Source organism: Elephantulus edwardii, unplaced genomic scaffold (assembly GCF_000299155.1).
Source record: "Elephantulus edwardii isolate Elephantulus edwardi_28Jun2011 unplaced genomic scaffold, EleEdw1.0 scaffold00068, whole genome shotgun sequence".
NCBI classification, from domain to species: Eukaryota; Metazoa; Chordata; class Mammalia; order Macroscelidea; family Macroscelididae; genus Elephantulus; species Elephantulus edwardii.
Genome location: NW_006399818.1, coordinates 2,267,576 through 2,288,404, shown reverse-complemented (window position 1 = coordinate 2,288,404; position 20,829 = coordinate 2,267,576). Strand labels below are relative to the sequence as shown.

The 20,829-nt window shown below is 44.1% G+C and overlaps 1 protein-coding gene across 1 annotated transcript in view; it reads right to left on the bottom strand.

Annotated features, from left to right (window-relative positions):
- ELK3 (ELK3, ETS-domain protein (SRF accessory protein 2)) overlaps nucleotides 1-20,829 on the bottom strand; it is a 110,641-nt gene that overhangs the window by 18,410 nt on the left and 71,402 nt on the right. Inside the window, exon 3 of the mRNA XM_006888495.1 lies at nucleotides 13,395-14,189. Within this exon, the coding sequence (XP_006888557.1) occupies nucleotides 13,395-14,189 (795 nt within the window). The remainder of the gene's footprint in view (nucleotides 1-13,394; nucleotides 14,190-20,829) is intronic.

Below are 20,829 nucleotides of genomic sequence, written 5' to 3'. Positions count from 1 at the left end.
CATAGCTCATAGGCTTCAGTTCTCCTTCTATCAGCCTAGTCATTGTCTGTCTGATGCATAGCAAGTAATTTCAAAGACAACGGCCCGGATCAGGCACAACTTAGTCTCCAGACTGACAACATTGCTCTTCAGTACTTTGGAGATGTCTCTGACAGACGACTTTCCCAATGCAATATGTCTTTTAATTTCCTGGCTGCTGGTTCCAAAAGTGTTGACTGTGCAGCCAAACAAGCTGAAGCTGTTAACAATCTCAAATTCTTCACACTCTATCATGATGCTGCCAATAGGCCAAGTGGTGAGAATCTTTGTTTTCTTGATGTAGAGCTTCAATCCATACTGATGGCTGCAGTCCTTGACCTTCTGCAGCAAGCATTTCAGGTCCTCCTCAGTTTCAACGAGCAGGGTTGTGTCATCTGCATAACGCAGGTTGTTGATGAGCCTTCCTCCCATCCTGATGCCACATCTTTCCTCAGAGAGCCCAGCCTCCCAGATAATCTCTTCTGCATATAAATGGAAAAGGTATGGAGATAGGACACATCCCTGGCATACACCCTTCCCAATTTTGAACCATGCAGTGTTTCCTTGCTCTGTTCTGATGACTGCCTCCTGGTCCAAGTATAGGTTTCACATAAGCATGATCAAGTGTTCTGGGATTCCCATTCTTCTCAGAGTTAGCCAGAGCACATTGTGATCCACACAGTCAAATACCTTTGCATAATCAATGAAACACAGATGGACATTCCTGTGGTACTCCCTGCTTTCAGCCAAGATCCATCTAACATTAACTGTAATTTCTGTAGTACCACAGCCTCTTCTAAATCAAGCCTGCATTTCTCACAGTTCTCTGTTGATGTGCTGTTCAGTCATTTTGGATAATTTTCAGGAGAATCTTGCTTGCATGTGATATTAATGATATTGTTCAATAATTTCTTTGGAATGGGAACAAGTAGTATAGATCTGTTCTAGTCAGTTGGCTAGGTGGTTGTCCTCCAGATTTCTTGGCACAACCTTGGTAAGCACATCCAGAGCTTCGTCTGTTTGTTGAAATATGTCAGTTGGTATGCCATCAATTCCTGGGGCCTTGTTTTTTGCCAAGTCAGATCAGCTTGAACTTCTTCCTGCATCATCATAGGCTCTTGCTCATACATTGTTTCATGAAATTCTTCTGTGTCAGCCAATTCCTTTTGGTACAATGACTCTGTACACTCTTTCCATCTTCTTTTAATCCTTTCTGGATCATTTAACACGTTGCCACATACTTTTTAAATTGATGGCCGTGCTTAGAAACACATTTGCCGTCATTTGTGGCAACATGTTAATATTCTGCCCACAGCATCCTTAAGTATTACAACTTTAGGCTTGAATTTGCTCTTCAGTTCCTTCAGCTTAAAAAATGCTGAGCGTGCTCGGCCCTTTTGATTTTGACTCCAGCTCTTTGCTCATTTCATTATAATACTTTACTTTGTCTTCCTGCACTGCCCTTTGAAACCTTCTATTCAGCTCCTTAATATCTTGATTTCTTCCATTTGCTTTGGTTTCTTGGCACTCCAGTGCAATATTCAGAGTCTCTTCTGATATTGATCTTGGTCTTTTCCTCCTCCGTCTCTGTAGTGACCATGTACATTCTTTCTGGTTGATATTCTTGATATCCTCCTACAGGTCATCTGGTCTTCACTCATTAGTGTTCAAGGCCTCAAACCTGTTCCTAATAGGGCTTTGAAATTCATATGGGATAGATTCAAGGTCAAATTTTGGTTCCCAGGCATTTAATGTAATTTTCCCTAGCTTCAGCTTGAACTTGCATATGAGTAGTTGGTGGTCCATTCCACAATCAGCACTCTTCAATTCTCTGTGTACCTCTATTTCAGTGAGACTAGAAGAACTGGATATAGTGCCCAGTTACCACGACAGCATATTTTGACCAATGATTCTATAGAAGAATCATGTTCAATAGGGAGAACATGCAGAACAGAATTGCACATTTTAACGGAATGCTAGTACTCTAGTTCATACGGAGTTGCACCGCTATCTGAAGATGGCGGCACCTCTGCCAGCTGCTTCTCGGAATGGGCCGTCTCCTCTCACTCATTGATATCCTCTGAAAACCGACTGGAGGGTCAGCTATGAGTTCATTCCAACTTGACAGCAATAAGCTAGCCAGAGTTATGGGCTCTAGTCTTCTTAAAATAGTACAGTCTTAACTAATAAAGAAAAATATTCCTTGAGCTTTATGCTCTTTTGAGACACATATGTGATCAAATCAGCAGCAGCAATCCAAAAGATTAGATGGAAACCGTAGGGGTTAGTGAGTTTCTGTTAATGAAGGAGGAACAACTCTGAGAAGGAAGATGAGTACGTGGCACAGCTCAAAGAATACAGTTAATGTCACCACATGGTGCATGAAGAAACTGCTGGATTGGTGTGTGTGCTCTGCAGTATTCTCAACCACAACCACAACAATAAAAGTCGGAGAGAAGTTTTTCACTTCTCCATGTAGCATTCCCTTGCTCTGTTTGCACAACAGCCTCTTCATCTAGGTATAGGTTTTACAAGTGTTCTAGGATTCCCATTCTTCTCAATGTATGCCATAACTTGTTATAATCCACACAGTCTAATGTGTTTGTATAGTCAATAAAGCACAGACATTCTTCTGGTAGTCTTTAATCCATCTGACATCAGCAATGATACCCCTCGTGCCACATCCTCTTCTAAATCCTGCTTGAACTTCTGGAAGTTCTCTATCTATGAACTGTTCTGGCCATTTTTAAATGATCTTCAGCAGTATTTTGCTTGCATGTGTTATTAGTTATATTGTTTGGTAGTTTCCACATTCAGCTGTTATCACCTTTCTTGGCAATGAGAACAAATATGGACCTCTTCCAATCGACTGGCCAGACAGCTGCCCTCCTAATTTTCTAGCATAGACTGGTGAGCATATCCAGGGCTGCATCTGTTAACTGAAACAAGTCAACTGGTATCCCTCAATTCCAGGGGCCTTATTTTTTGCCAATGCCTTCAATACAGGTTCTACCTCCTCCTTCATTACTACTGGCTTCTGCTCATATGGTACTTCCTGAAGGTTCTCTGTGTCCATCATTTCTTTTTGGGACAGTGATTCTATGTATTCCCTCCATCTTCTTGTGATGATTCCTGGGTCATTCAATAGCTTGCCCTACCATCTTTCAATATTGTGACTTGAGGCTTAAATTTGTTTTTCCGCTCTCTCACCTTGAGAAATGCAGAGTGAGTTCTCTTTTTGTTCTCCAATTCCAGTTCTCGGCACATTCCATTATAATACTTTGCTTTGTCTTCTCGAGCTGCCCTTTGAAAGCTTCTGTTCAGCTTTTTTGCTTTGGCTTGTTTTGGTTTCTTGCTGCTCCAATGCAATTTTCAGAGTCTCTTTTGACATCCATTTCAGTTTTTCCCCTTCTTCTGTCTTTGTAAGGACCTTTTGTTCTCTTAATGGATGATATCCAGTAACATCCTACAACTCATCTGGTCTTCAATCATTGGTGTTCAATGCTGCAAACCTATTCTTAAGATGATTTTGAAATTCAGATGGAAAAGATTCAAGATTATATTTTGTTTCTTGTTAACTTATTTTCATTTTCTTCTGCCTCAGTTTAAACTTGCACCACGAGTAATTGATTAGCTGACTTACTGTCTGCCCCGTCCTAATTTTGACTGCTGATATTGAGCTTCTCCAGTGATTCCTTCCATGTGTGATAAATCTGATTTGTATGCAGCTCATACTTGAACAGTGAAAACATTTGATAGTGTATCGTTTTTGTTTGTTTGGTTTGTTGTTGTTTTAGTTTTTTATGCATATCTCATTCTAGATCTCAATTTTTACCTGAGTTTGGGCTGACAAAGAAGCATGGGGTTCTAATAAAATTCCCAGAGGGAATTGTAACCATAGAACACTTTGCCCTGCCAAACAAAAAATCAAACCAGCTGCCTTCAAGACAATTGTGACATGTGACAACCCCAAGTGTGTTAGAGTAGAACTGTATGCTGCACCATTCATTCAATGCTGGTTTTTTTCCATTGTGTTGTTATGTGCCATTGAGTCACCTGCAACTCATAGTGACCCTATGCACAACAGCTCTGAAGCCTGTCCTGTCCTGTTCCAGTTTCACCGACTCCAGCATAATTACCCCCATTGCCCTAGTCACTGAATCAGTTCATCTCATCTGGGGTCTTTCTCTCCTATGCTCTCCCTCCACCCTTTCAAGCATGATATCCTTCTCCAAGGCCATGCCCGATTATGTGAGACAGAGCTTCAAAATACTAGCATCCAAGGAGAACTTGATTTCACCCTCTCCAAAACAGACCTACTTGTTTTCCTGGCAGTCCATGGTATGTTCAAGACCCTTCTCCAGCACCATAACTCAATGGCATCTATTCTTCTGTCATCCTTAGTCATTGTCTAGTTCTCTGATGCATAGCAGGTAATTGCAAAGACCATGGACTGGATCAGGAAAAACTTAAGTCTCTAGACTGACATCGTTGCTTCTCAGTAGTCAGATCCCTGACAGATTTTCCCAGTGCAATTCGTCTTTTGATTTCCTGACAGCTGGTGCCAAGAGTGTTGACTGTGATGCCGAGCAAACAGTAACTGTTAATGTCAATCTCTTCTCCATCCATCATGATGCTGCCAATTGGTCCAGTGGTGAGAATCTTTGTTTTCTTGATGTTGAGCTTCAATCCACATTGAAGACTCCAATCTCTGACTTTCTGCAGCAAACACTTCAGCAAACAAGGTTTCTGATGCCATATTCCTCCTCATAGAGCTCAGCCTCCCAGATGATTTGTTCTGCACATAGATTGAAAAGGTATGGAGACAGGACACAAATCACTAGCCCTCTTCAAGGCCTCTGGGTAGATTCAAATCTCCAACCTTTCAGTTAACAGTCAAGCACTTAGCTTGTTTGTGTCACTCAGTTATTCTAGTTACTCGCAAGACTCTTAATTCTACCCCCTTCCTGCCTTGTGAAATGGCAACTGAAAATAAAGAGTATTTGAGATTTTTATTTTCAAGGAATCATGTTACCATAGTACACCTCCCACCTTTTCTAAAGCCAACCATTAGCGAAAGTTTATAGGCAGCTCCCACAGGCCACCAAACGTTTACGTGCAAAGGGTTCACACAGTGCACCTGACTGAGAAAACTGGAGCCGGCACAAAAATTAGGCAATAACGTGGGAGGGAAATGCTGAGCTGTGAGATGCACCGTGGCTGCCTGTGGGAGATGCCCCTGCAGGTGAAGCAAAAGTGCCCAGAGTTCATCTAAAAGCAGTAGCCTTCCACCTCCATGCTCAAGGGCAGCTCCAGAGGCCCAGCTCATCCCTAAGTCTGAACGATTGCTGAACGAGGCTGCACCCTTCAAAGTACAGAAACCCCTGACTATCCACTGGATATGGGCTGCTGGGTCATTTTCTGGCATACTGTAATACCCTATGTTGACTAGGTTATATGTCTTATGTCATGTAATTATGATGTCGGAGGCAAGGTTGGTGAAAAGAGCAAGGACCTCCAACAAGACAGACTGACAACAATGACTGTAACAGTGGGCTCAAGCATGTCAGAGAGGATGAGGATGGTGCTGGACAGGGCAAAGCTCAGATCTAGTGTCCGCAGGGTCCCTAGGAGTTGTAGTTGACCCAATGGCACTAACAACAACAATATAATATATAGTACGGGACTGCAGCCTTCAATGTGGATTAAGGCTCAATATCAAGAAGACAAAGATTCTCACCATTGGGCTAATTAGCAGCATCATGATGGATGGTGAAAAGAGTGAGATTGTTAAGAGCTTTAGTTTGCTTGACTCCACAGTCAACACTCTTGGCACCAGCAGCCAGGATATTAAAAGACATATTGCCATGGGAAAGTCTGCTTTTAGGGACCTCCCCAAAGTACTGAAGAGCAATGGTGTCACTCTGGAGACTAAGGTGCACCTGATATAGGCCATGGTCTCTGCAATCACTTGCTTTGCTTCAGAGAGCTGGACAATGACTAGGGAGGATAGAAGAAGAATTGATGCCTTTGAGCTGTGGTGCTGGAGAAGAGTATTGAATATACCATAGACTGCTAAGAAAATGAACAGGTTCATCCTGAAGAGGGTTAAACCAGGCTGCGCCTTGGAGGGACCAGTTCTTGGAGAGGGATGTCATGCCTGGGAGGATGGAGGGACAGTGCAGGAGGGGAAGACTCTCTGTGAGGTAGATTGATTCAGTGACTGGGATAATTGGGGTGGGTGTGTCGGAGACAGTGAGATTGGCACAGGATAGATTAGGGGTGTTGTTAATAGGGTTGCTATGAGTTGTAAGTTACTCGAAGGCACATAACAACAACAACAACAATCCTTTCTATATATCAATTCCTGTGATTAGCTCCTGGGAGAGGGAATCTTCCTGGGAGAGAGAAGTCAAATTCTACATTAAATCCTAAACCAGTTAACCATCCAGTCAACTCTGGCTCCTGGTCACGCCACATATGTTGGAACAGAACTGTGTTCCTCAGGGTTTCCAATGGCTGGAACCTCACAACTTTATACACATGTGAAAGCTGGACAATGAACAAGAAGACTGAAGCAGAGCTGGTGTCTTTGAATTATGGTACTGGCAAGAAATATGAAAAAGACCACAGAATGCCAAAAGAACAAATCTGCCTTGCAGGACAAACAAATCACATGGTCCAAGGTGCAGCCAGCACGCTCCTTAGAAGGGAGGATGGGAAGACAGCTTCACGTTGTTTGAGCATGTTGTCAAGAGGGGCCAGTCCTTGAAGAAGACCCTGCATGGAAGGTGAAAAAGACCCTCCCAGAGATGAGTGACCCAGAGGCTGGGACAGACAATGGGCTGTAATTATTGTGAAGGGCCAGGCACCTATTATAAGGCTGCTGACTCGATGGCACCTAACAGCAATGACTACCTTCCAGAGAGAAATCACCAGCCTGCTAGGTGGACTCAAACCATCAACCTTTCAATGAGCACCTGATCAGGATCACCATTTGTACTATCCAAGGATGCCTACTTTGATCCTAATAACCTGAGGCTGTACTCTGACATCAAGATAAAACAGCTTGACAATCTTCTGCTCTTTAAGGAAACCACCTGTGTGAAATGGGCTAGAAAATTTGGGTTACAACAACAACACTCCCCATGTCCTGACCTTTCTCTGCTCTCTGGTTTCTCCCTCACTACTTCCTTTCCCTCTCTCCCCATCCAGCACCCACAGCCGAGCCAGGTGCCACCCGGTAATCCTGGAACATGTGGGAATCTCCAGGTGGGGTTGGAGACCTGAGGTACCGACTCCTCCAGAATTCTCATTGAGTTCTGAGGAGATCGTGTCCCCTTCCTCCTGTGATCCTGTTTCCTCTGCCCCGCCTCCCCACCTTCAGCAAACCCTAGTTCCAGTTCTCTGGAGTTCCCCCTATTAACGAAGAAAGCTCTAGGGACACAGACCACAGGGCGTTGCACTGCTAACCCCTTGGTGGGCCTCTCTGGGGGCTGGAATCCACCAGCAGCCCCTGGGGTGGAGGCTGAGGCTGGAGATGGGAAATCCCCTCCCATGCCTTTTACAGTCTCAGAAACCCAATAAAGGATCAGCTGAGTTGGTTCTGAGCTTGGGTTTTCCCCTCTGTGATTTTAGGTAATTCCAGTAGGTCTGTCCTAGGGTCAGACCAGCTTTGTGTCCATTCATTTATTAAACTTCCTCGAACCCTAACTCTTATCAAGTGCCACGTTCATCTCAGACCCACCATTCTTTCCTTAGCCTCACTGAGGGGCCGTTGCTTGAGTCCATTTTAAATTCCTGGGGACCTGTGTGATAGAACAGAACAGGCCCACAGAGTTTCCTAGGCTACATCTTTATAGAATCAGATCGCCAGGCCTTTCCCCCACAACAGATTCAACCTGTCAACCATTCGGCTACAGTGGCTGTACGCTAACCATTGCACCTCCCAGACTGTTTTACAGTATCTAGTCCAAAACTACAAGGTGTGCCAGGGCCAGTTCCCTCGGCGCCGAATGCAGGGCTAGCCTCTGCTCGTCAGTTCAGGGAAGGTAACTGGCTGGCAGAGAAGGTGGACCCTGAAATCAGAGCTGGTGTTGGCCTGGCTTTAGACCTTGGTAAACCTTCCAGCTGTAAACACAAAGGAGGCGCGGGGAGGCAGGCCCCAGATTGTCCACCCTGGCCCAGTTTCTCAAGTTACTTCTTGGAGCTGGCTCAGGAGCCACTGTTTCTGAGCCTTTTACTCAGCAGCTCTTAGTCATTGGGCAGTTTCACTTTGTTTGAAAATGCCTTATTTTAGAACTGCATTCCGCCTATGACTGAACTCTTGCCCATCCCTTGCTGGTCCTAAGCAAGCTACCACTAGCTTAAAAAAAAAAAAATAACCACAGAGGAGTGAATACTCACTCATGGTGATGCCATGGATGTCTGTGCTCCATAGTTTTCAATGGCTGCCTTTTTGGGAAGCAGACTGCCAGGTCTTTCTTCTGAGGCACCTTCAGGTGATCTCAAAAGGCTAACCTTTCAGCCAGATGCACAGCATGTTAATCTTCTGTACTATGCAGAGACACTTACCATGACTGACAAGCTTGACATGCCCTGAAATCCCTAAACCACACAGAGGGAAATGCCCAAGAGCCACTTTGCAGACCTGAATTTCTCGAGGACCCTGGCTGCCATTATACCCAGGGATGACAGGACATTTCATCAGTGACAGCTCTCCAGGGCACAGCCTTCATTTATACTTAAGAGCCTGACCTCGAGACTCACTCAAATTCATTTCCACCACCTCTATGTTGTGGACAGAGTTAACCTTACCCTCTGTGCCTCATTTTGCTAGCTGGAAAATGGGATGATAACACTAATAAGTGGATGTACGTAAGATGCTGAGAATAGTGGCTGGTACATATGAAAGGGAGCTCTGGTGGAGTAGGGGCTAAACCCCCAAACCATACTTCTCTGGTGGTTCAAATCCTCCAGCAGCTCCTTGTGAGAAAGACAGGCATCTCTTGTGTGATTTACACCCTTGGAAACCTGCTGGAGGGTCAGCTATGATTTGGTTTCAACTCAACAGCAAGAATTGACTGAGTGGGAGCTACATCCACTTCCTAAACCACATGCCTCTGAAAACTATGATCTTAGAGAAATGATGATATTTATAGAAAGGCTTCAGGTCTTTTGTTCACAGGGTTGCTATGAGTCATGCTCAACTTGATGGCCATCAACAACAGCAACAACATATGTATTAACCTATATGTTGTTGTTGTTGTTATGTGCCACTGAGTCATCTGTGACTCATAGTAATCCTACGTACAAGAGCCTTGAATTTTGCCATATCCTGAGCCAGTCTAATTTCTACAAACCCAGCCCATTAACCGCAGTTACTGTGTTGATCCATTACATCTAGGGTCTTCCTCTCCTGCACTGTCCACCCTTCCAAGCATGATCTCCTTCTCCAAGGACTTGTCCCTCCTGGTCACAGGCCCAAAGTATAAGATGGAGCTTCAAAGTCCTTGCCTTCAAGGAGAAACTTGGTTTCAACCTCTCCAAGACAGACCTGTTTGTTCTCTTGGTAGACCAGGTTATATCCTATGGCAGTCCAATACTATGTTCCAGCACAACTCAAAGGCATTGATTCTTCTTCTATCATCCTGAGTCATTGTCTAGCTCTCTGATGCATAGCAAGTAATTGTGAAGACCGTGGCATTGATCAGGCACATGTTAGTCTCTAGACTAACATCATTGCTCTATAGCACTCTGGAGAGGTCCCCGACAGCATACTTCCCCATTGCAATTTCTTTTGGTTTCCTGACTACTGATGCCAAGAGTGTTGATTGTAGAACCAGGCAAGCTGAAGTTATTAATAATCTCAATCTCTTCTCCATCTATCACAATGCTGCCAGTTGGCCCAGTGGTGAGAATCTTTGTCTTCTTGATATTGAGCTTCTATCCACATCGAAAACTATAGAGTCCCTGACCTTCTGTAGCAAATGCTTCAGGTCCTCCTTAGTTTCTGCAAACAAGGCTGTGTCGTTTTAATAATGTAGGGACCATCATTAAATGTGTACTGTGAAAGTATGTATAAAGGGCTTTACCAAAGTCCACTACATAGACACTACTCAAGTACAGACTGCAAACCAAAATGTTATCTGTTACCACATTAAGTACAAACAACAAGTATGGTGCTAAAAATCTACACCAATGGAATTAGATGAGTGCTATGCACTTAATTTTAAAATAAAACTAGTTTTCAGTAAAAAAAAAATAAAAAAATAATGTAGGTTGTTGATGAGTCTTCCTCCAATCCTAAAGCCATATTCCTCCTCAAAAAATCCAGCCTCCCTAATGATCTGCTCCACATAAGAATGAAATGGATTGAGACACTCCTTTCCTGATTTTGAACCATGCTTTGTTTCCTTGCTCTGTTCTGAGGACTGTTTCTTGATCCAAGTATAGGTTTTGCACTAGCACAAAGAAGCGTTCTGGGACTCCCATTCTTCTCAAGGTTAGATAGAATTTATTGTGATCCACACAATCAAATGCTGCTGTATAGTCAATGAAGTGCAGATAGACATTCTTCTGGTACTCTTTGTTTTCAGCCAAGAGCCATCTGACATTAGTGATAATGGCTTTAGTGCTATGGCCTCTTCTAAATCTGACTATTATTTCTGATAGTTCTGTCAATGTACTGTTCCAGTCATTTTTGGATAATCTTTAGCAGGATATTGTTTGTGTGTCATATTAGATATATTGTCATATTAGATATTGGTCAATAATTTCCATACTCTGTCAGGTCACCTTTTTCTTGGAATGGGAATAAATATGGATCTGTTCCAGTCATTTGGCCAGGTAGATTTCTTGCCACAACATGTTGAGCATATCCAAGGCAGTGTCTGTCTGTTGAAACATGTCAACTGGTATTCCATCATTTCCTGGGACTTTGTTTTTTTTGCCAGTTCCTTCAGAGCAACTGGAACTTCCTCCTTCATCACCATTGCCTCTTGATTATATGTTGTTTTCATGAAATTCTTCTGTGTCAGCCAGTTCTTTTTGGTACAGTGACTCTATGTACTCCATGCATCTTTTTTTGATGCTTCCTGGATCATTCAGTATTCTGCTCACAGCATCTTTAAGTATTGCAATTCAAGGCCTGAATATGTTCTTCAGTTCCTTCAGCTTAAGAAATGCTGAGCGAGTTAAGCCCTTTTCATTTTAGATATTAATGTCGTTAGATACTGTCAAGTCAGAATAGACTCATATCTGATACTCCAGACAATTTTCAGAGGCAGTAAATCACATGAGAGGAGTCTGCTCATATTTCTCCTGAAGAGTAGCTGATGAATTTGAACCACAGGTGCTGAGTGTCCCACGGACTGCCAAAAGAACAGACAGACATTTCTTGTACAAAGTGCATCTGGAGTGCTCCATGGAAGGGAGGACGGAGAGCTTCATCTCACACACTTTGGGCACGTGGTTAGCAGAGGCCAGTCCTTGGAGAGGGACATCATGCTTGGAAAAGTAGACAGGTGACAAAAGAGAGGAAGACCTTCAACAAGATGAAATGACAGTGCCTGCAGTAGTAGGATCGAGTACAGCGCAGGTATTAAGGATGACACAGGATAAGACATAGGGTTGCAATGAGTTGTACTCGACAGCACCTAACAACAGCAAAAAGCCACCAGAGCTCCCTAGTTAACAGGTAGTTATTAGTCTTCATTTAGTCATAGGAATGCATCTATGTATACAGATCTATAGATATCTAGAAAGCTCTGGTGGTCTAGTGGTAAGGATTTGCATTGCCAACCCAAAAGCAGGTGGTTTGAATGCACCAGGGCCTCAGTGGGAAAAAGACAGGTAATCTCCCACATGATTTATAGTCTCTGAAATCCCTAAGGAGGGTCTCCTATAAGTCAGTTCCAACCTGAGAGAGAGAGAGAACAGAGACTTAGTAAGTGCCCCAGAGAGGATTCTGCCATAAAGATTTCATAAAACCCAAATGCCTTCTGAAATGTAAACTGGCCTGATCAACTTTTCCTGGAAAATAATCATTTAGATCAGCTTTCATCTCTTTAGGCCACTCAAAGCAAGGGAAAAAAAAAGTCAAATTTCTTTCTGTAAACAGTAAACCAACTTTTTTTCCTCTTGTGGACATTTTGGTGTGAGGATGGAGAAATAATTTCCCTTCCTGTCTTAAGTAATTTACACAGACTTAAGGAAATGAAAGAAGAGCTGGTGCTCGAGTGGAAAGGAGTTCCACAGCCAGCAGAAAGGTAGGTGGTTCAAGTCCACCAGCAGATCCAAGAGAGGAGGATGGGCAGTCTCCTCCCATATAGTTTACAGCCTCAGAAAACCTGCTGGAGGGTCAGCTATGGGTGGTTCCAACTTAGAGGCAACAAGAGTGAATGAGAGACATACAGAGTATACAAAAGCTGTGCAAATGGCTAATGCCCTTGGCTGCTACATGAAAGATTGGCCAGTTGAGTCCACCCAGAGTGCTTCATTCTGCTTCTGAAAAATCAGCCCTTGGAGATCTAATAAAGATCAAGGGTCCAACAGACAGATCCTGATCAAAAGGAGGGAAAATGTGGAACAGCACTTCACACTCACATGGAAGCCAGACTTACTGGATCCATTGAGACGAGGGGAAACCCCAAATCTAATGCCCAGAAGTAATCTTTAAAGCTTGAACTGAAACAAACCTATGAAGCCATCATTAAACTAAACAACTGTTTAGCCCAATTAGTAACATTTTGCCTCCTCAAGTGTCCTTATGATTATCTGATTATCTCGAGTATAATAAACTGGCAACAGTTGATCTAAAGCACAGATGAAAATGGGCAGGGACAGAAAGTCTAAATGAATGCTGAGGAAACAAGGTGGGTAGAGAAGGAATGCTGACTCAGTGTGATGTAACCCATGTTACTGAGTGTCCGTGCAGAAACTGTGAATGGATACAGTCTTGGTTTTGTATCCTGGCACCAGAAATAAACCCATTGTATTTGTTAAAAATCTTTGTGGATCACAATTATTCCTGACACATTGGGAGGCCACCATGAGCTGGACTTGACAGTCATCAGGGTGGATTGTATGCTTTTATCTTTCAAAAATTCAAAAACTTAAACTCACTACTGTCAAGTTGGAATCAACTCATAGCTGACCCTCTGGTGGGTTTTCAAAGACTGTGAATTGCATGGGAAGAGCTGGTCCGTTTTTCTGACATGGAGAATTGGTAGATTTGAACCACCAGAGAGATGCTTATCTCCCTGTGGACTACACCATCGTCTGGTGTGCCCTTATCTTTTAAAAGATGAAAGGAAGGCATGCAGGCCGCTCTTTCTCCCTTGTTGCGAAGCCAGGGGGCCAGAGCTGGCTCTTACCTGTGCGGTGAAGAAGGCTGGGGTGAGGGATCCTGAGGGCAGGGCTGGGCTGTTGAGAGCTATGGAGCCGATGTCCGTGCCGGACAGCACCAGTGGGGGTGCGGAGATTTCCAAGCCTTTGGGTTTTTTGGCCTTTGGGGGGAGACACGGAGACTTGGTCTTGGAGCCTGATGACAGGTTCAAGGGCTCCAGGGACTCCGAGTCATGGCAGCCGGCCTCCAGGAAGAGGCTCCTGTGTTCAGAAGGGAGGGGTGAGTTGGGGGACAGGGACGGGGACCGAGATGAGGACGGCGATGTGGAGGCAATGCTGGCCGCATTTGGCAACATTAGGGAGGAGATCTTGGCTGAGACAGACGAGGCCAGGTAGGCTGATGTGGCTGCGGCCTCGGACGTGGAGGGCAGAGACACCACAGGCCGGGTGACATGCTTGCTGGTTTTATTGGTCACAAACCTGATGACAGTCCTGACTTCCTCCACGGGAGGGCTGCCCTCGGGCTGCTCCTCCAGCTTCTCTGTCTTGATGGCCTTGAAGGAATCGGGCGGGTTCTGGAGGGAGTTGATGGTGAAGGAGGAGTAGAGGCCTGAGTGGATGTACTCGTTGCGGCTGGTGCTCTTGAAGGCAGACAGGCTGTGTTTGTGGGGCTCGCGGCCCTCGGGAGACACCTTGCAGTCTCTATCCTGCAGCAACAGGCTCTCTCGGCTGATCTCCACTGCGTGCGGATCCATCTTCAGGATCTCTGGGAAAGACACAAACTTGTACACAAACTTCTGCCCGATCACCTTCTTGATGATGTTCTGTGGATACAAAAGTGGACAATTGCAGTATTAATGCACCACAGAAACAGAATCAGAGAGTAAGTGGAGTGACGAAGCTTGTCAACAGACAGACCGACACGTTCCTGTCCTGCATTAGGAAAGTGGAATGAGACAGAAGAACTGGACTTGCTTTTTGGTTCTCCTAGTTACTGGTGCTCTGGTGGCCTAGTGGGTAAGGAGTTGCACTGCTAAACTAAAGGCAGGTGGTTCGAATCCACTGGCTGCTATGTGGGAAAAGGACAGTCTCCTCCTCTGTGATCTACAGTATCTGACAACCTGCTGGAAGGTCAGCTATGTGTCACTTCCCACTCAGTGACAGTAAGACAGTTATTAATGGTGTGATATCTGACACTGATATCATTTACAGTTTTCTTATCTGTAAAGGGAGAAATTATTTTTAAAATTTTATACTAGTTTACCTACAAAATTCATACACATTGCTTTTCACACCGGATCTTTCCCCTTTCCTTTACCCACCCCTCCCTCCACCTATCAAACTGTGTGACCCTATGATTAAGCACTAACCCTCCACCTTTTATCCTCATACTCATTCTACAACAATGGTCTTATACAGTATTTGTCTTTATGAGACTGAGTTAGTCTACTTAGCATAATGATCTCCAGTCCCTCTCATGTTAGACAGTGATTTACAAAATAATTGCTCCTGCATGCTGCATAGCATTTCATTGTGTGAATGTCCCATAATTTCTCAATCCATTCCATTTTGGTTGGGCATTTGCATTGTCTCCATGTTTTTGCTATGGTGAATAATGCTGCTATGAACATTGGTGTACAAGTTTCTATTTGTGCCTCAGTTCTCATATTCTTGGGATATATTCCAAGCAGTGAAATAGCTGGGTCATATGGAATTTCTACATTCAGCTTTTTGAGGAAAGGCCAAAACTGCCTTCCAGAGTGATTGTATTATTTTACAATCCCACCAACAGTATATGAGTTCCTATCTCTCCACACCCTCTCCAACATTTATTGCTTGCTGCCCGCTACACTTTGCCACTACTACTGGGGTGAGATGGTATCTCATTGTGATTTTGATTTGCATCTCTCTTATGGCCAGTGATTTGGAGCATTTCTTCATGTCTGTTGGACACGTGAATGTCCTCCTCTGTGAAGTCTTTCCATGTCTTTTGCTCATTTTGAATTGGATTAGCAGTCTTTTTCTTCTGGAGGAAAGGGAGTCTTTTGAACAGTGCAAATGCTTGACCTTGTTCCTGGGGTGGTGCACACAGAAAGATGGAGGTTCAAGTCTACCTAGAGGTGCCTTGTGAGAAAGGCCTGGCAATCTATTACTGAAGCCTCCCAACCTTGAAAACTCAAACTCAAGAGAGCACACTCGTGTTCCAACACACATGAGGTCATCATGAGCCAGAATCAACATTATGACAAGTGGATTTTCACTAGTAAAATAAAGATTATTACAATATCTATCTAGGGTGTTATATAGCCCTGGTGGGCTGATCCATAGTGAGTGGCACTCCCAACTCGAAGTCTTCATGTCTCTCGCTTCATGGCAGTGAAATACTGATCTGTATAATTAGATGATACATAACTAAAACACTCATGGCCATCAACCTCGGGATTTTCAGAGGCTGTTAATCACATCGGAGCAGATGGTCTATCTTTATCCCATTGAGCTGCTGGTGGATTTGCACTTCCAGAGAGGCCCCACCTTTGGATTAACAGTGCACCTCCCCATGGACTGCACCACCTGAGGCACCTATGTGATATACGTTTGTTGTTATTGCTGTTGTTGAACTAACTCATAGTTCATCCTCCAGCCTGGTTTCTGAGGTTGTAAGTTGTTCTCCAGTGGAGCAAGGTAGTAGATTCTAACTGAATACCTTTGGGTTGGCAACATAACTCTCTATCCACTAGGCCACTGAAGCGTCTTCTGACTATCTAGATAGATAAAATATATCAAGATACATATAATCTATAGATAAGTACAGTATGTATCATATTTACATTTCTTATATAGAGCTCTGGTGGCATAGTCTCAAGAAGCTGTGCTGCAATCTCAAAGGCACATGTTTGAATCCACCAACTGCTCCATGGAAGGGTGGTTGTTGTTGCTGTTATGTGCCATTGAGTCACCTGCAACTCATAGCAACCCTATGTACAATTGCCCTAAACTCTGCTCTGTCCTGTGCCAGTCTCACTGTCTCTGACACAACTACCCCCCTTTCCTCAGTCATTGATTCAGTCCATCTCATCGAGGGTCTTCCTCTCCTGCGCCGTCCCTCTACCCTCCCAAGCATGACATCCCTCTCCAAGGACTGGTCCCTCCTTGCAACATGTCCAAAGTATATCAGACAAAGCCCCAGAATCCTTGCCTCCAAGGAGCAGCCTGGTTTAACCCTCTCCAGGACAAACCTGTCCATTCTCTTAGCAATCTGTGGTATTTTCAATACTCTTTTCCAACACCACAGCTCAAAGGCATCAATTCTTCTTCTATCCTCCCTAGTCACTGTCCAGATCCTTCACACATGGCAAGTGACTGCAAAGACCATGGCCTGTATCAGATGCACCTTAAGTCTCCAGACTGACATTGTTGCTCTTCAATACTTTGGAGAGATCTCTGACAGCTGACTTTCCCAATGCAATTAGTCTTTTAATTTCCTGGCTGCTGGTGCCAAGAGTGCTGAATGCGGGACCAAGCAAACTAAAGCTCTTAACAATCTCAATTTCTTCACTATCTATCATGATGCTGCCAATTGGCCCAGTGGTAAGAATCTTTCATTTTCTTGATATTGAGCCTCAATCTATATTGAAGGTTGCAGTAGGATGGGTCGGATTCAAATTGATGGACATCCATATATATGTAATTTACAGTTTATAGATATATTTATTTATTTATTTTATATTTAAATATATACACACTTCCCATTTACCAAGCACTTATTATAAATCTGTCATTATTTATACATTATCCCATGTACTCTGTACTACACCTGTAATCTTAAAAGGAAGGTGTTACTATTCCCATTTTAAGAATTAGGAAAATAGCTCAGAGGCTTAAATAATACCACCATCTGCTAGGTAAGTGGTAGAGGCAGTATTTCTGTAACCACTGTCCATGATTCTCTTATTGACCGCAGGGAGCTGGGAGAATCCAGGGAAGTAATGTTGTGAGAGTATTCTGTAAGCAGGAAAGCATTAGAGAAATGTAAGCCATTATCACCAACCTCCACCACACTTTCTTAAGTCATGCAACTATTTTTTCCTTTTTCATTTTCTGCCAAGAAAGTCACTGGAGGAAAAGCAGCCTGTCCGCTTGGAGACTGACGGCATTGATGCGGCATTTCAAGTTCCTGGCATCCACTCCGGCTCTTCAGTTTGTGGCTCTGGCCCGCAAACATTAGGATGTAAATGAAACACAACAATTAATGCGAATGCTTCCATGCCCCTTTGGGAGGACAGACTTTATCTTAAAGGCTTTATTGTTCCTGGAGTTTATTAAATTGGTATGTTAGCAAGTATGTATGAATTCCTTGCTGCGGGCCCTCCCCTATCCTTGACTACCAGGCCCAGGGGCCTAATTGTTGTCATGAAGTGTTGCTGAGTTAACTTCAACTCACAGTGACCCTGCGCACAAGAGAACTGAACCCTGCCCTATCTTGCGTCATTCTCACGTCATTCTCACCGTTTCTCATACGCTCACGTCCACTATTTGCAGTCACGGTGTCAATCCATCTTGCTGAGCTGAAGGGAGGTGTAAATGGTTCCCCTGTGGTACAAAGAACTAGTGCCATCCCGCAGGAAGGAGCCCTGGAATGCTTCCTTATAAGCCACTTCTGTTCAATTTGCTTATGAAAAAAACCCAAACCTACATGGGAAAAAGAAGGGCGATCTCCTCTCACAGGATTTACAGCCTCTAAGAACGTGCTGGAGGGTCAGCTCTGAGTCAGTTCTAACTCAATGGAAAAATACCACACACACAACTCTTGAAGGACGGGAGGAAGCATGTCGTAAGACCAAAAAAGTCCAGAAAGAGAAGGGTCATTTGTCCAAGAATCACTGAAGCTTTTCCACATTTCCACATGAATTCCAGGAGAGAGAAAGAAATAGACGAAGCTCCTCATAGAGAAAAAATATATAATCAAATGTTGGTGTATCTTTGATGAGCATAGTTTTTTCCTCCCCCTAAACAACAACCACATAAGTAAATATATTATGGTTTTTCCTGGTCTCTTGTTACAGAAAAACAAAGGATGTGGTATTAGGATTGGAGGAAGATGCATCCACAATCTCCATTACGTAGGTGATACAATCTTGCTTGCAGAGAGTGAAGAGGACTTGAGGCATTTATTGAAGAAGATCAAAGACTACAGTCTTCAATACAGATTAAATCTCAATATCAAGAAAGCAAAAATCCTCACCACTGGGCCAACAGGCAATTTCAGGATAGATGGAGAGAAGACTGAAGTTGCCAGTGACTTCGTTTTACTTGGATCCATAATCAACACGTATGGCGGCAGCAGTCAAACAATATAAGGATGTACTGCATTGGGAAATTCTTCATTGAAACCTCTCCAAAGTGTTAAAAGGCTCATCCAGGTCATAGTGCTTTCAGTTGCTTCTCCTGAACCTAAAAACTAGACATGAATAAGGAAGACCAAAGAAGAATGTATGCCTTTGAACTGTGGTATTGGAGAAAAGTATTGAATATGCCAGAGACCACCAAAAGCCAAAAGAACAAACAGGTCTCTCTCAGAGAAGGTGCAACCCGGGTGGTCCTTAGAGGCCAGGATGGTTACAGTTCATCTCACATACTGTGGGCATGCTGCCAAAGAGGGGGCAGTCCTTGGAAAAAGACATCACTCTGGGAGAGAGTGAGGGAAAGAGAGGAAGACCTTCAATGAGATGGATCGACATAGTGACTGTAATAATGGGTTCCTGCATATCAGAAACAGTACAGAATAGGGCAAGTTTCCAATTTGTTCAGAGGATAGCTGTGGGCCATGGTCAACCCTAAGGCTCCCAGTAAGAGCAACAACAACAACTTGCTACATTCAAACCCTGTTGTCATTGAATTGCCTCCCTAACTTATGCTAAAACCCCTACATGCTGAGGTAGAACTGTTTCCAACAGAACTCTGCTCCACAGGATTTTCAAAGGCTGGTGTTTTTGAAAGTAAATCACTAGGTCCTCTCAAAGAACCTCTTGGCAGATTCACATCTCTAATATTTGGGTTAACAGACACGTATGCTACCCATTTGTGCCACTCAATGACTCCCCTGTAACTTTATAGCATTCTGATTTGCCTCTTCCCACTCCACAATGAGTCATTAAATCTCACAAATGAATTTATCTCATGTCTGGGGTTAAAAAAAAGGTGCATTTACCACGACACTGAGATCTTCAAGACAGAAATCCAAAGGGCAACTGACTACCTGTGACATACAAGGCCCTTCATTCAGCACAAGAAATTCCAATAACTTGATTCAGTCAGTTCAGTCTCAACACCTCTAAACCCGTCATCAGGTTTCCAAGCTGTAACAGGAGAAGACTGTTTCTCTCTCTTGCTTAGAGCCACTGGTGGATTTGAACTGCCTAAGTCGAGAGGCCTCTGGGCTAGCAGTGCAACACACAATGAACTATGCCAACTGTAAGGGAATACAGAGAAATAGTATTGACTGCATTTGTATTACCTGTCAGGATCTATCCTATGAGTTTACAATCATCAGCTCTCTCAGAGATTAGAACCATTATTACTCCATTTTATGGATGGATCAGCTGAGGCTCAGGGAGCATGCTGGTCCCTGAATTGTAAGTTAGATCTAAGGGAAGTTGGCTGTCCCCTAAGCAGTTTGACTCTTGAATTTCTGGCCACTCTGGAGGGTGGGCACAGGGACATGGGCTCACATGGACAAGGCATCTGAGACCATAGGCAAAGGGCTTTTATTATGACAAGTGATGAGGGCACTAAGAAAAACTCAGCCTGTCACCCCTTCATTCCCAGACACACAAGTATTTGTTGCTTCCAGTTGCCTGGTAACCTGACAAACGCCTGCCTGTGTCCGGCTGATCTAAGCGACTCTCCAGAGTCATTTCAGAGAGACAGTTGCACACATCTGCTTCCTTTTACATACAGTGGGCCAGCCTCTGCGCTTGTAATTTCCCCTTAAATGCATGTTTACCACAAAGGGCTGGCCTCTTCACCCAGCGTTCCCAGGGAGGTTAGGGAGCAAGGATGGGACCAAGTTCTGTGAGAGGGACAAGCAATGTTCACCTCAACACCTACCACGTAACAGCTCCAGAGGAGAGTGGGGTGGCAGGTACTGAAATGAACCCCGCCATCGCTACATCCAAGTCGGGGCCGCAGAGTGTCAGAGCCTAAAGGATCTAGTGGTCCTTGAGGGGCAGGGATATTACAGATGCCTTCCTGGTGGCCGAGGGAGCTCTGGTGACCTGGTGCCAAGAAACTCTGTTGCAACCCCAATGGGAAGTGGTTGGGATTCCATCCCACTGGGGGGATGGGAGTAGGACGTTCTGTGTTGGCATTCTCTGCCCTGTTAGGATGAGAGAACAGAGATACTGTCATGACATCAGCAGAGATGCCCTTGGTGACCAGTGGCGACTGGGGAGTTGGGATGGGACA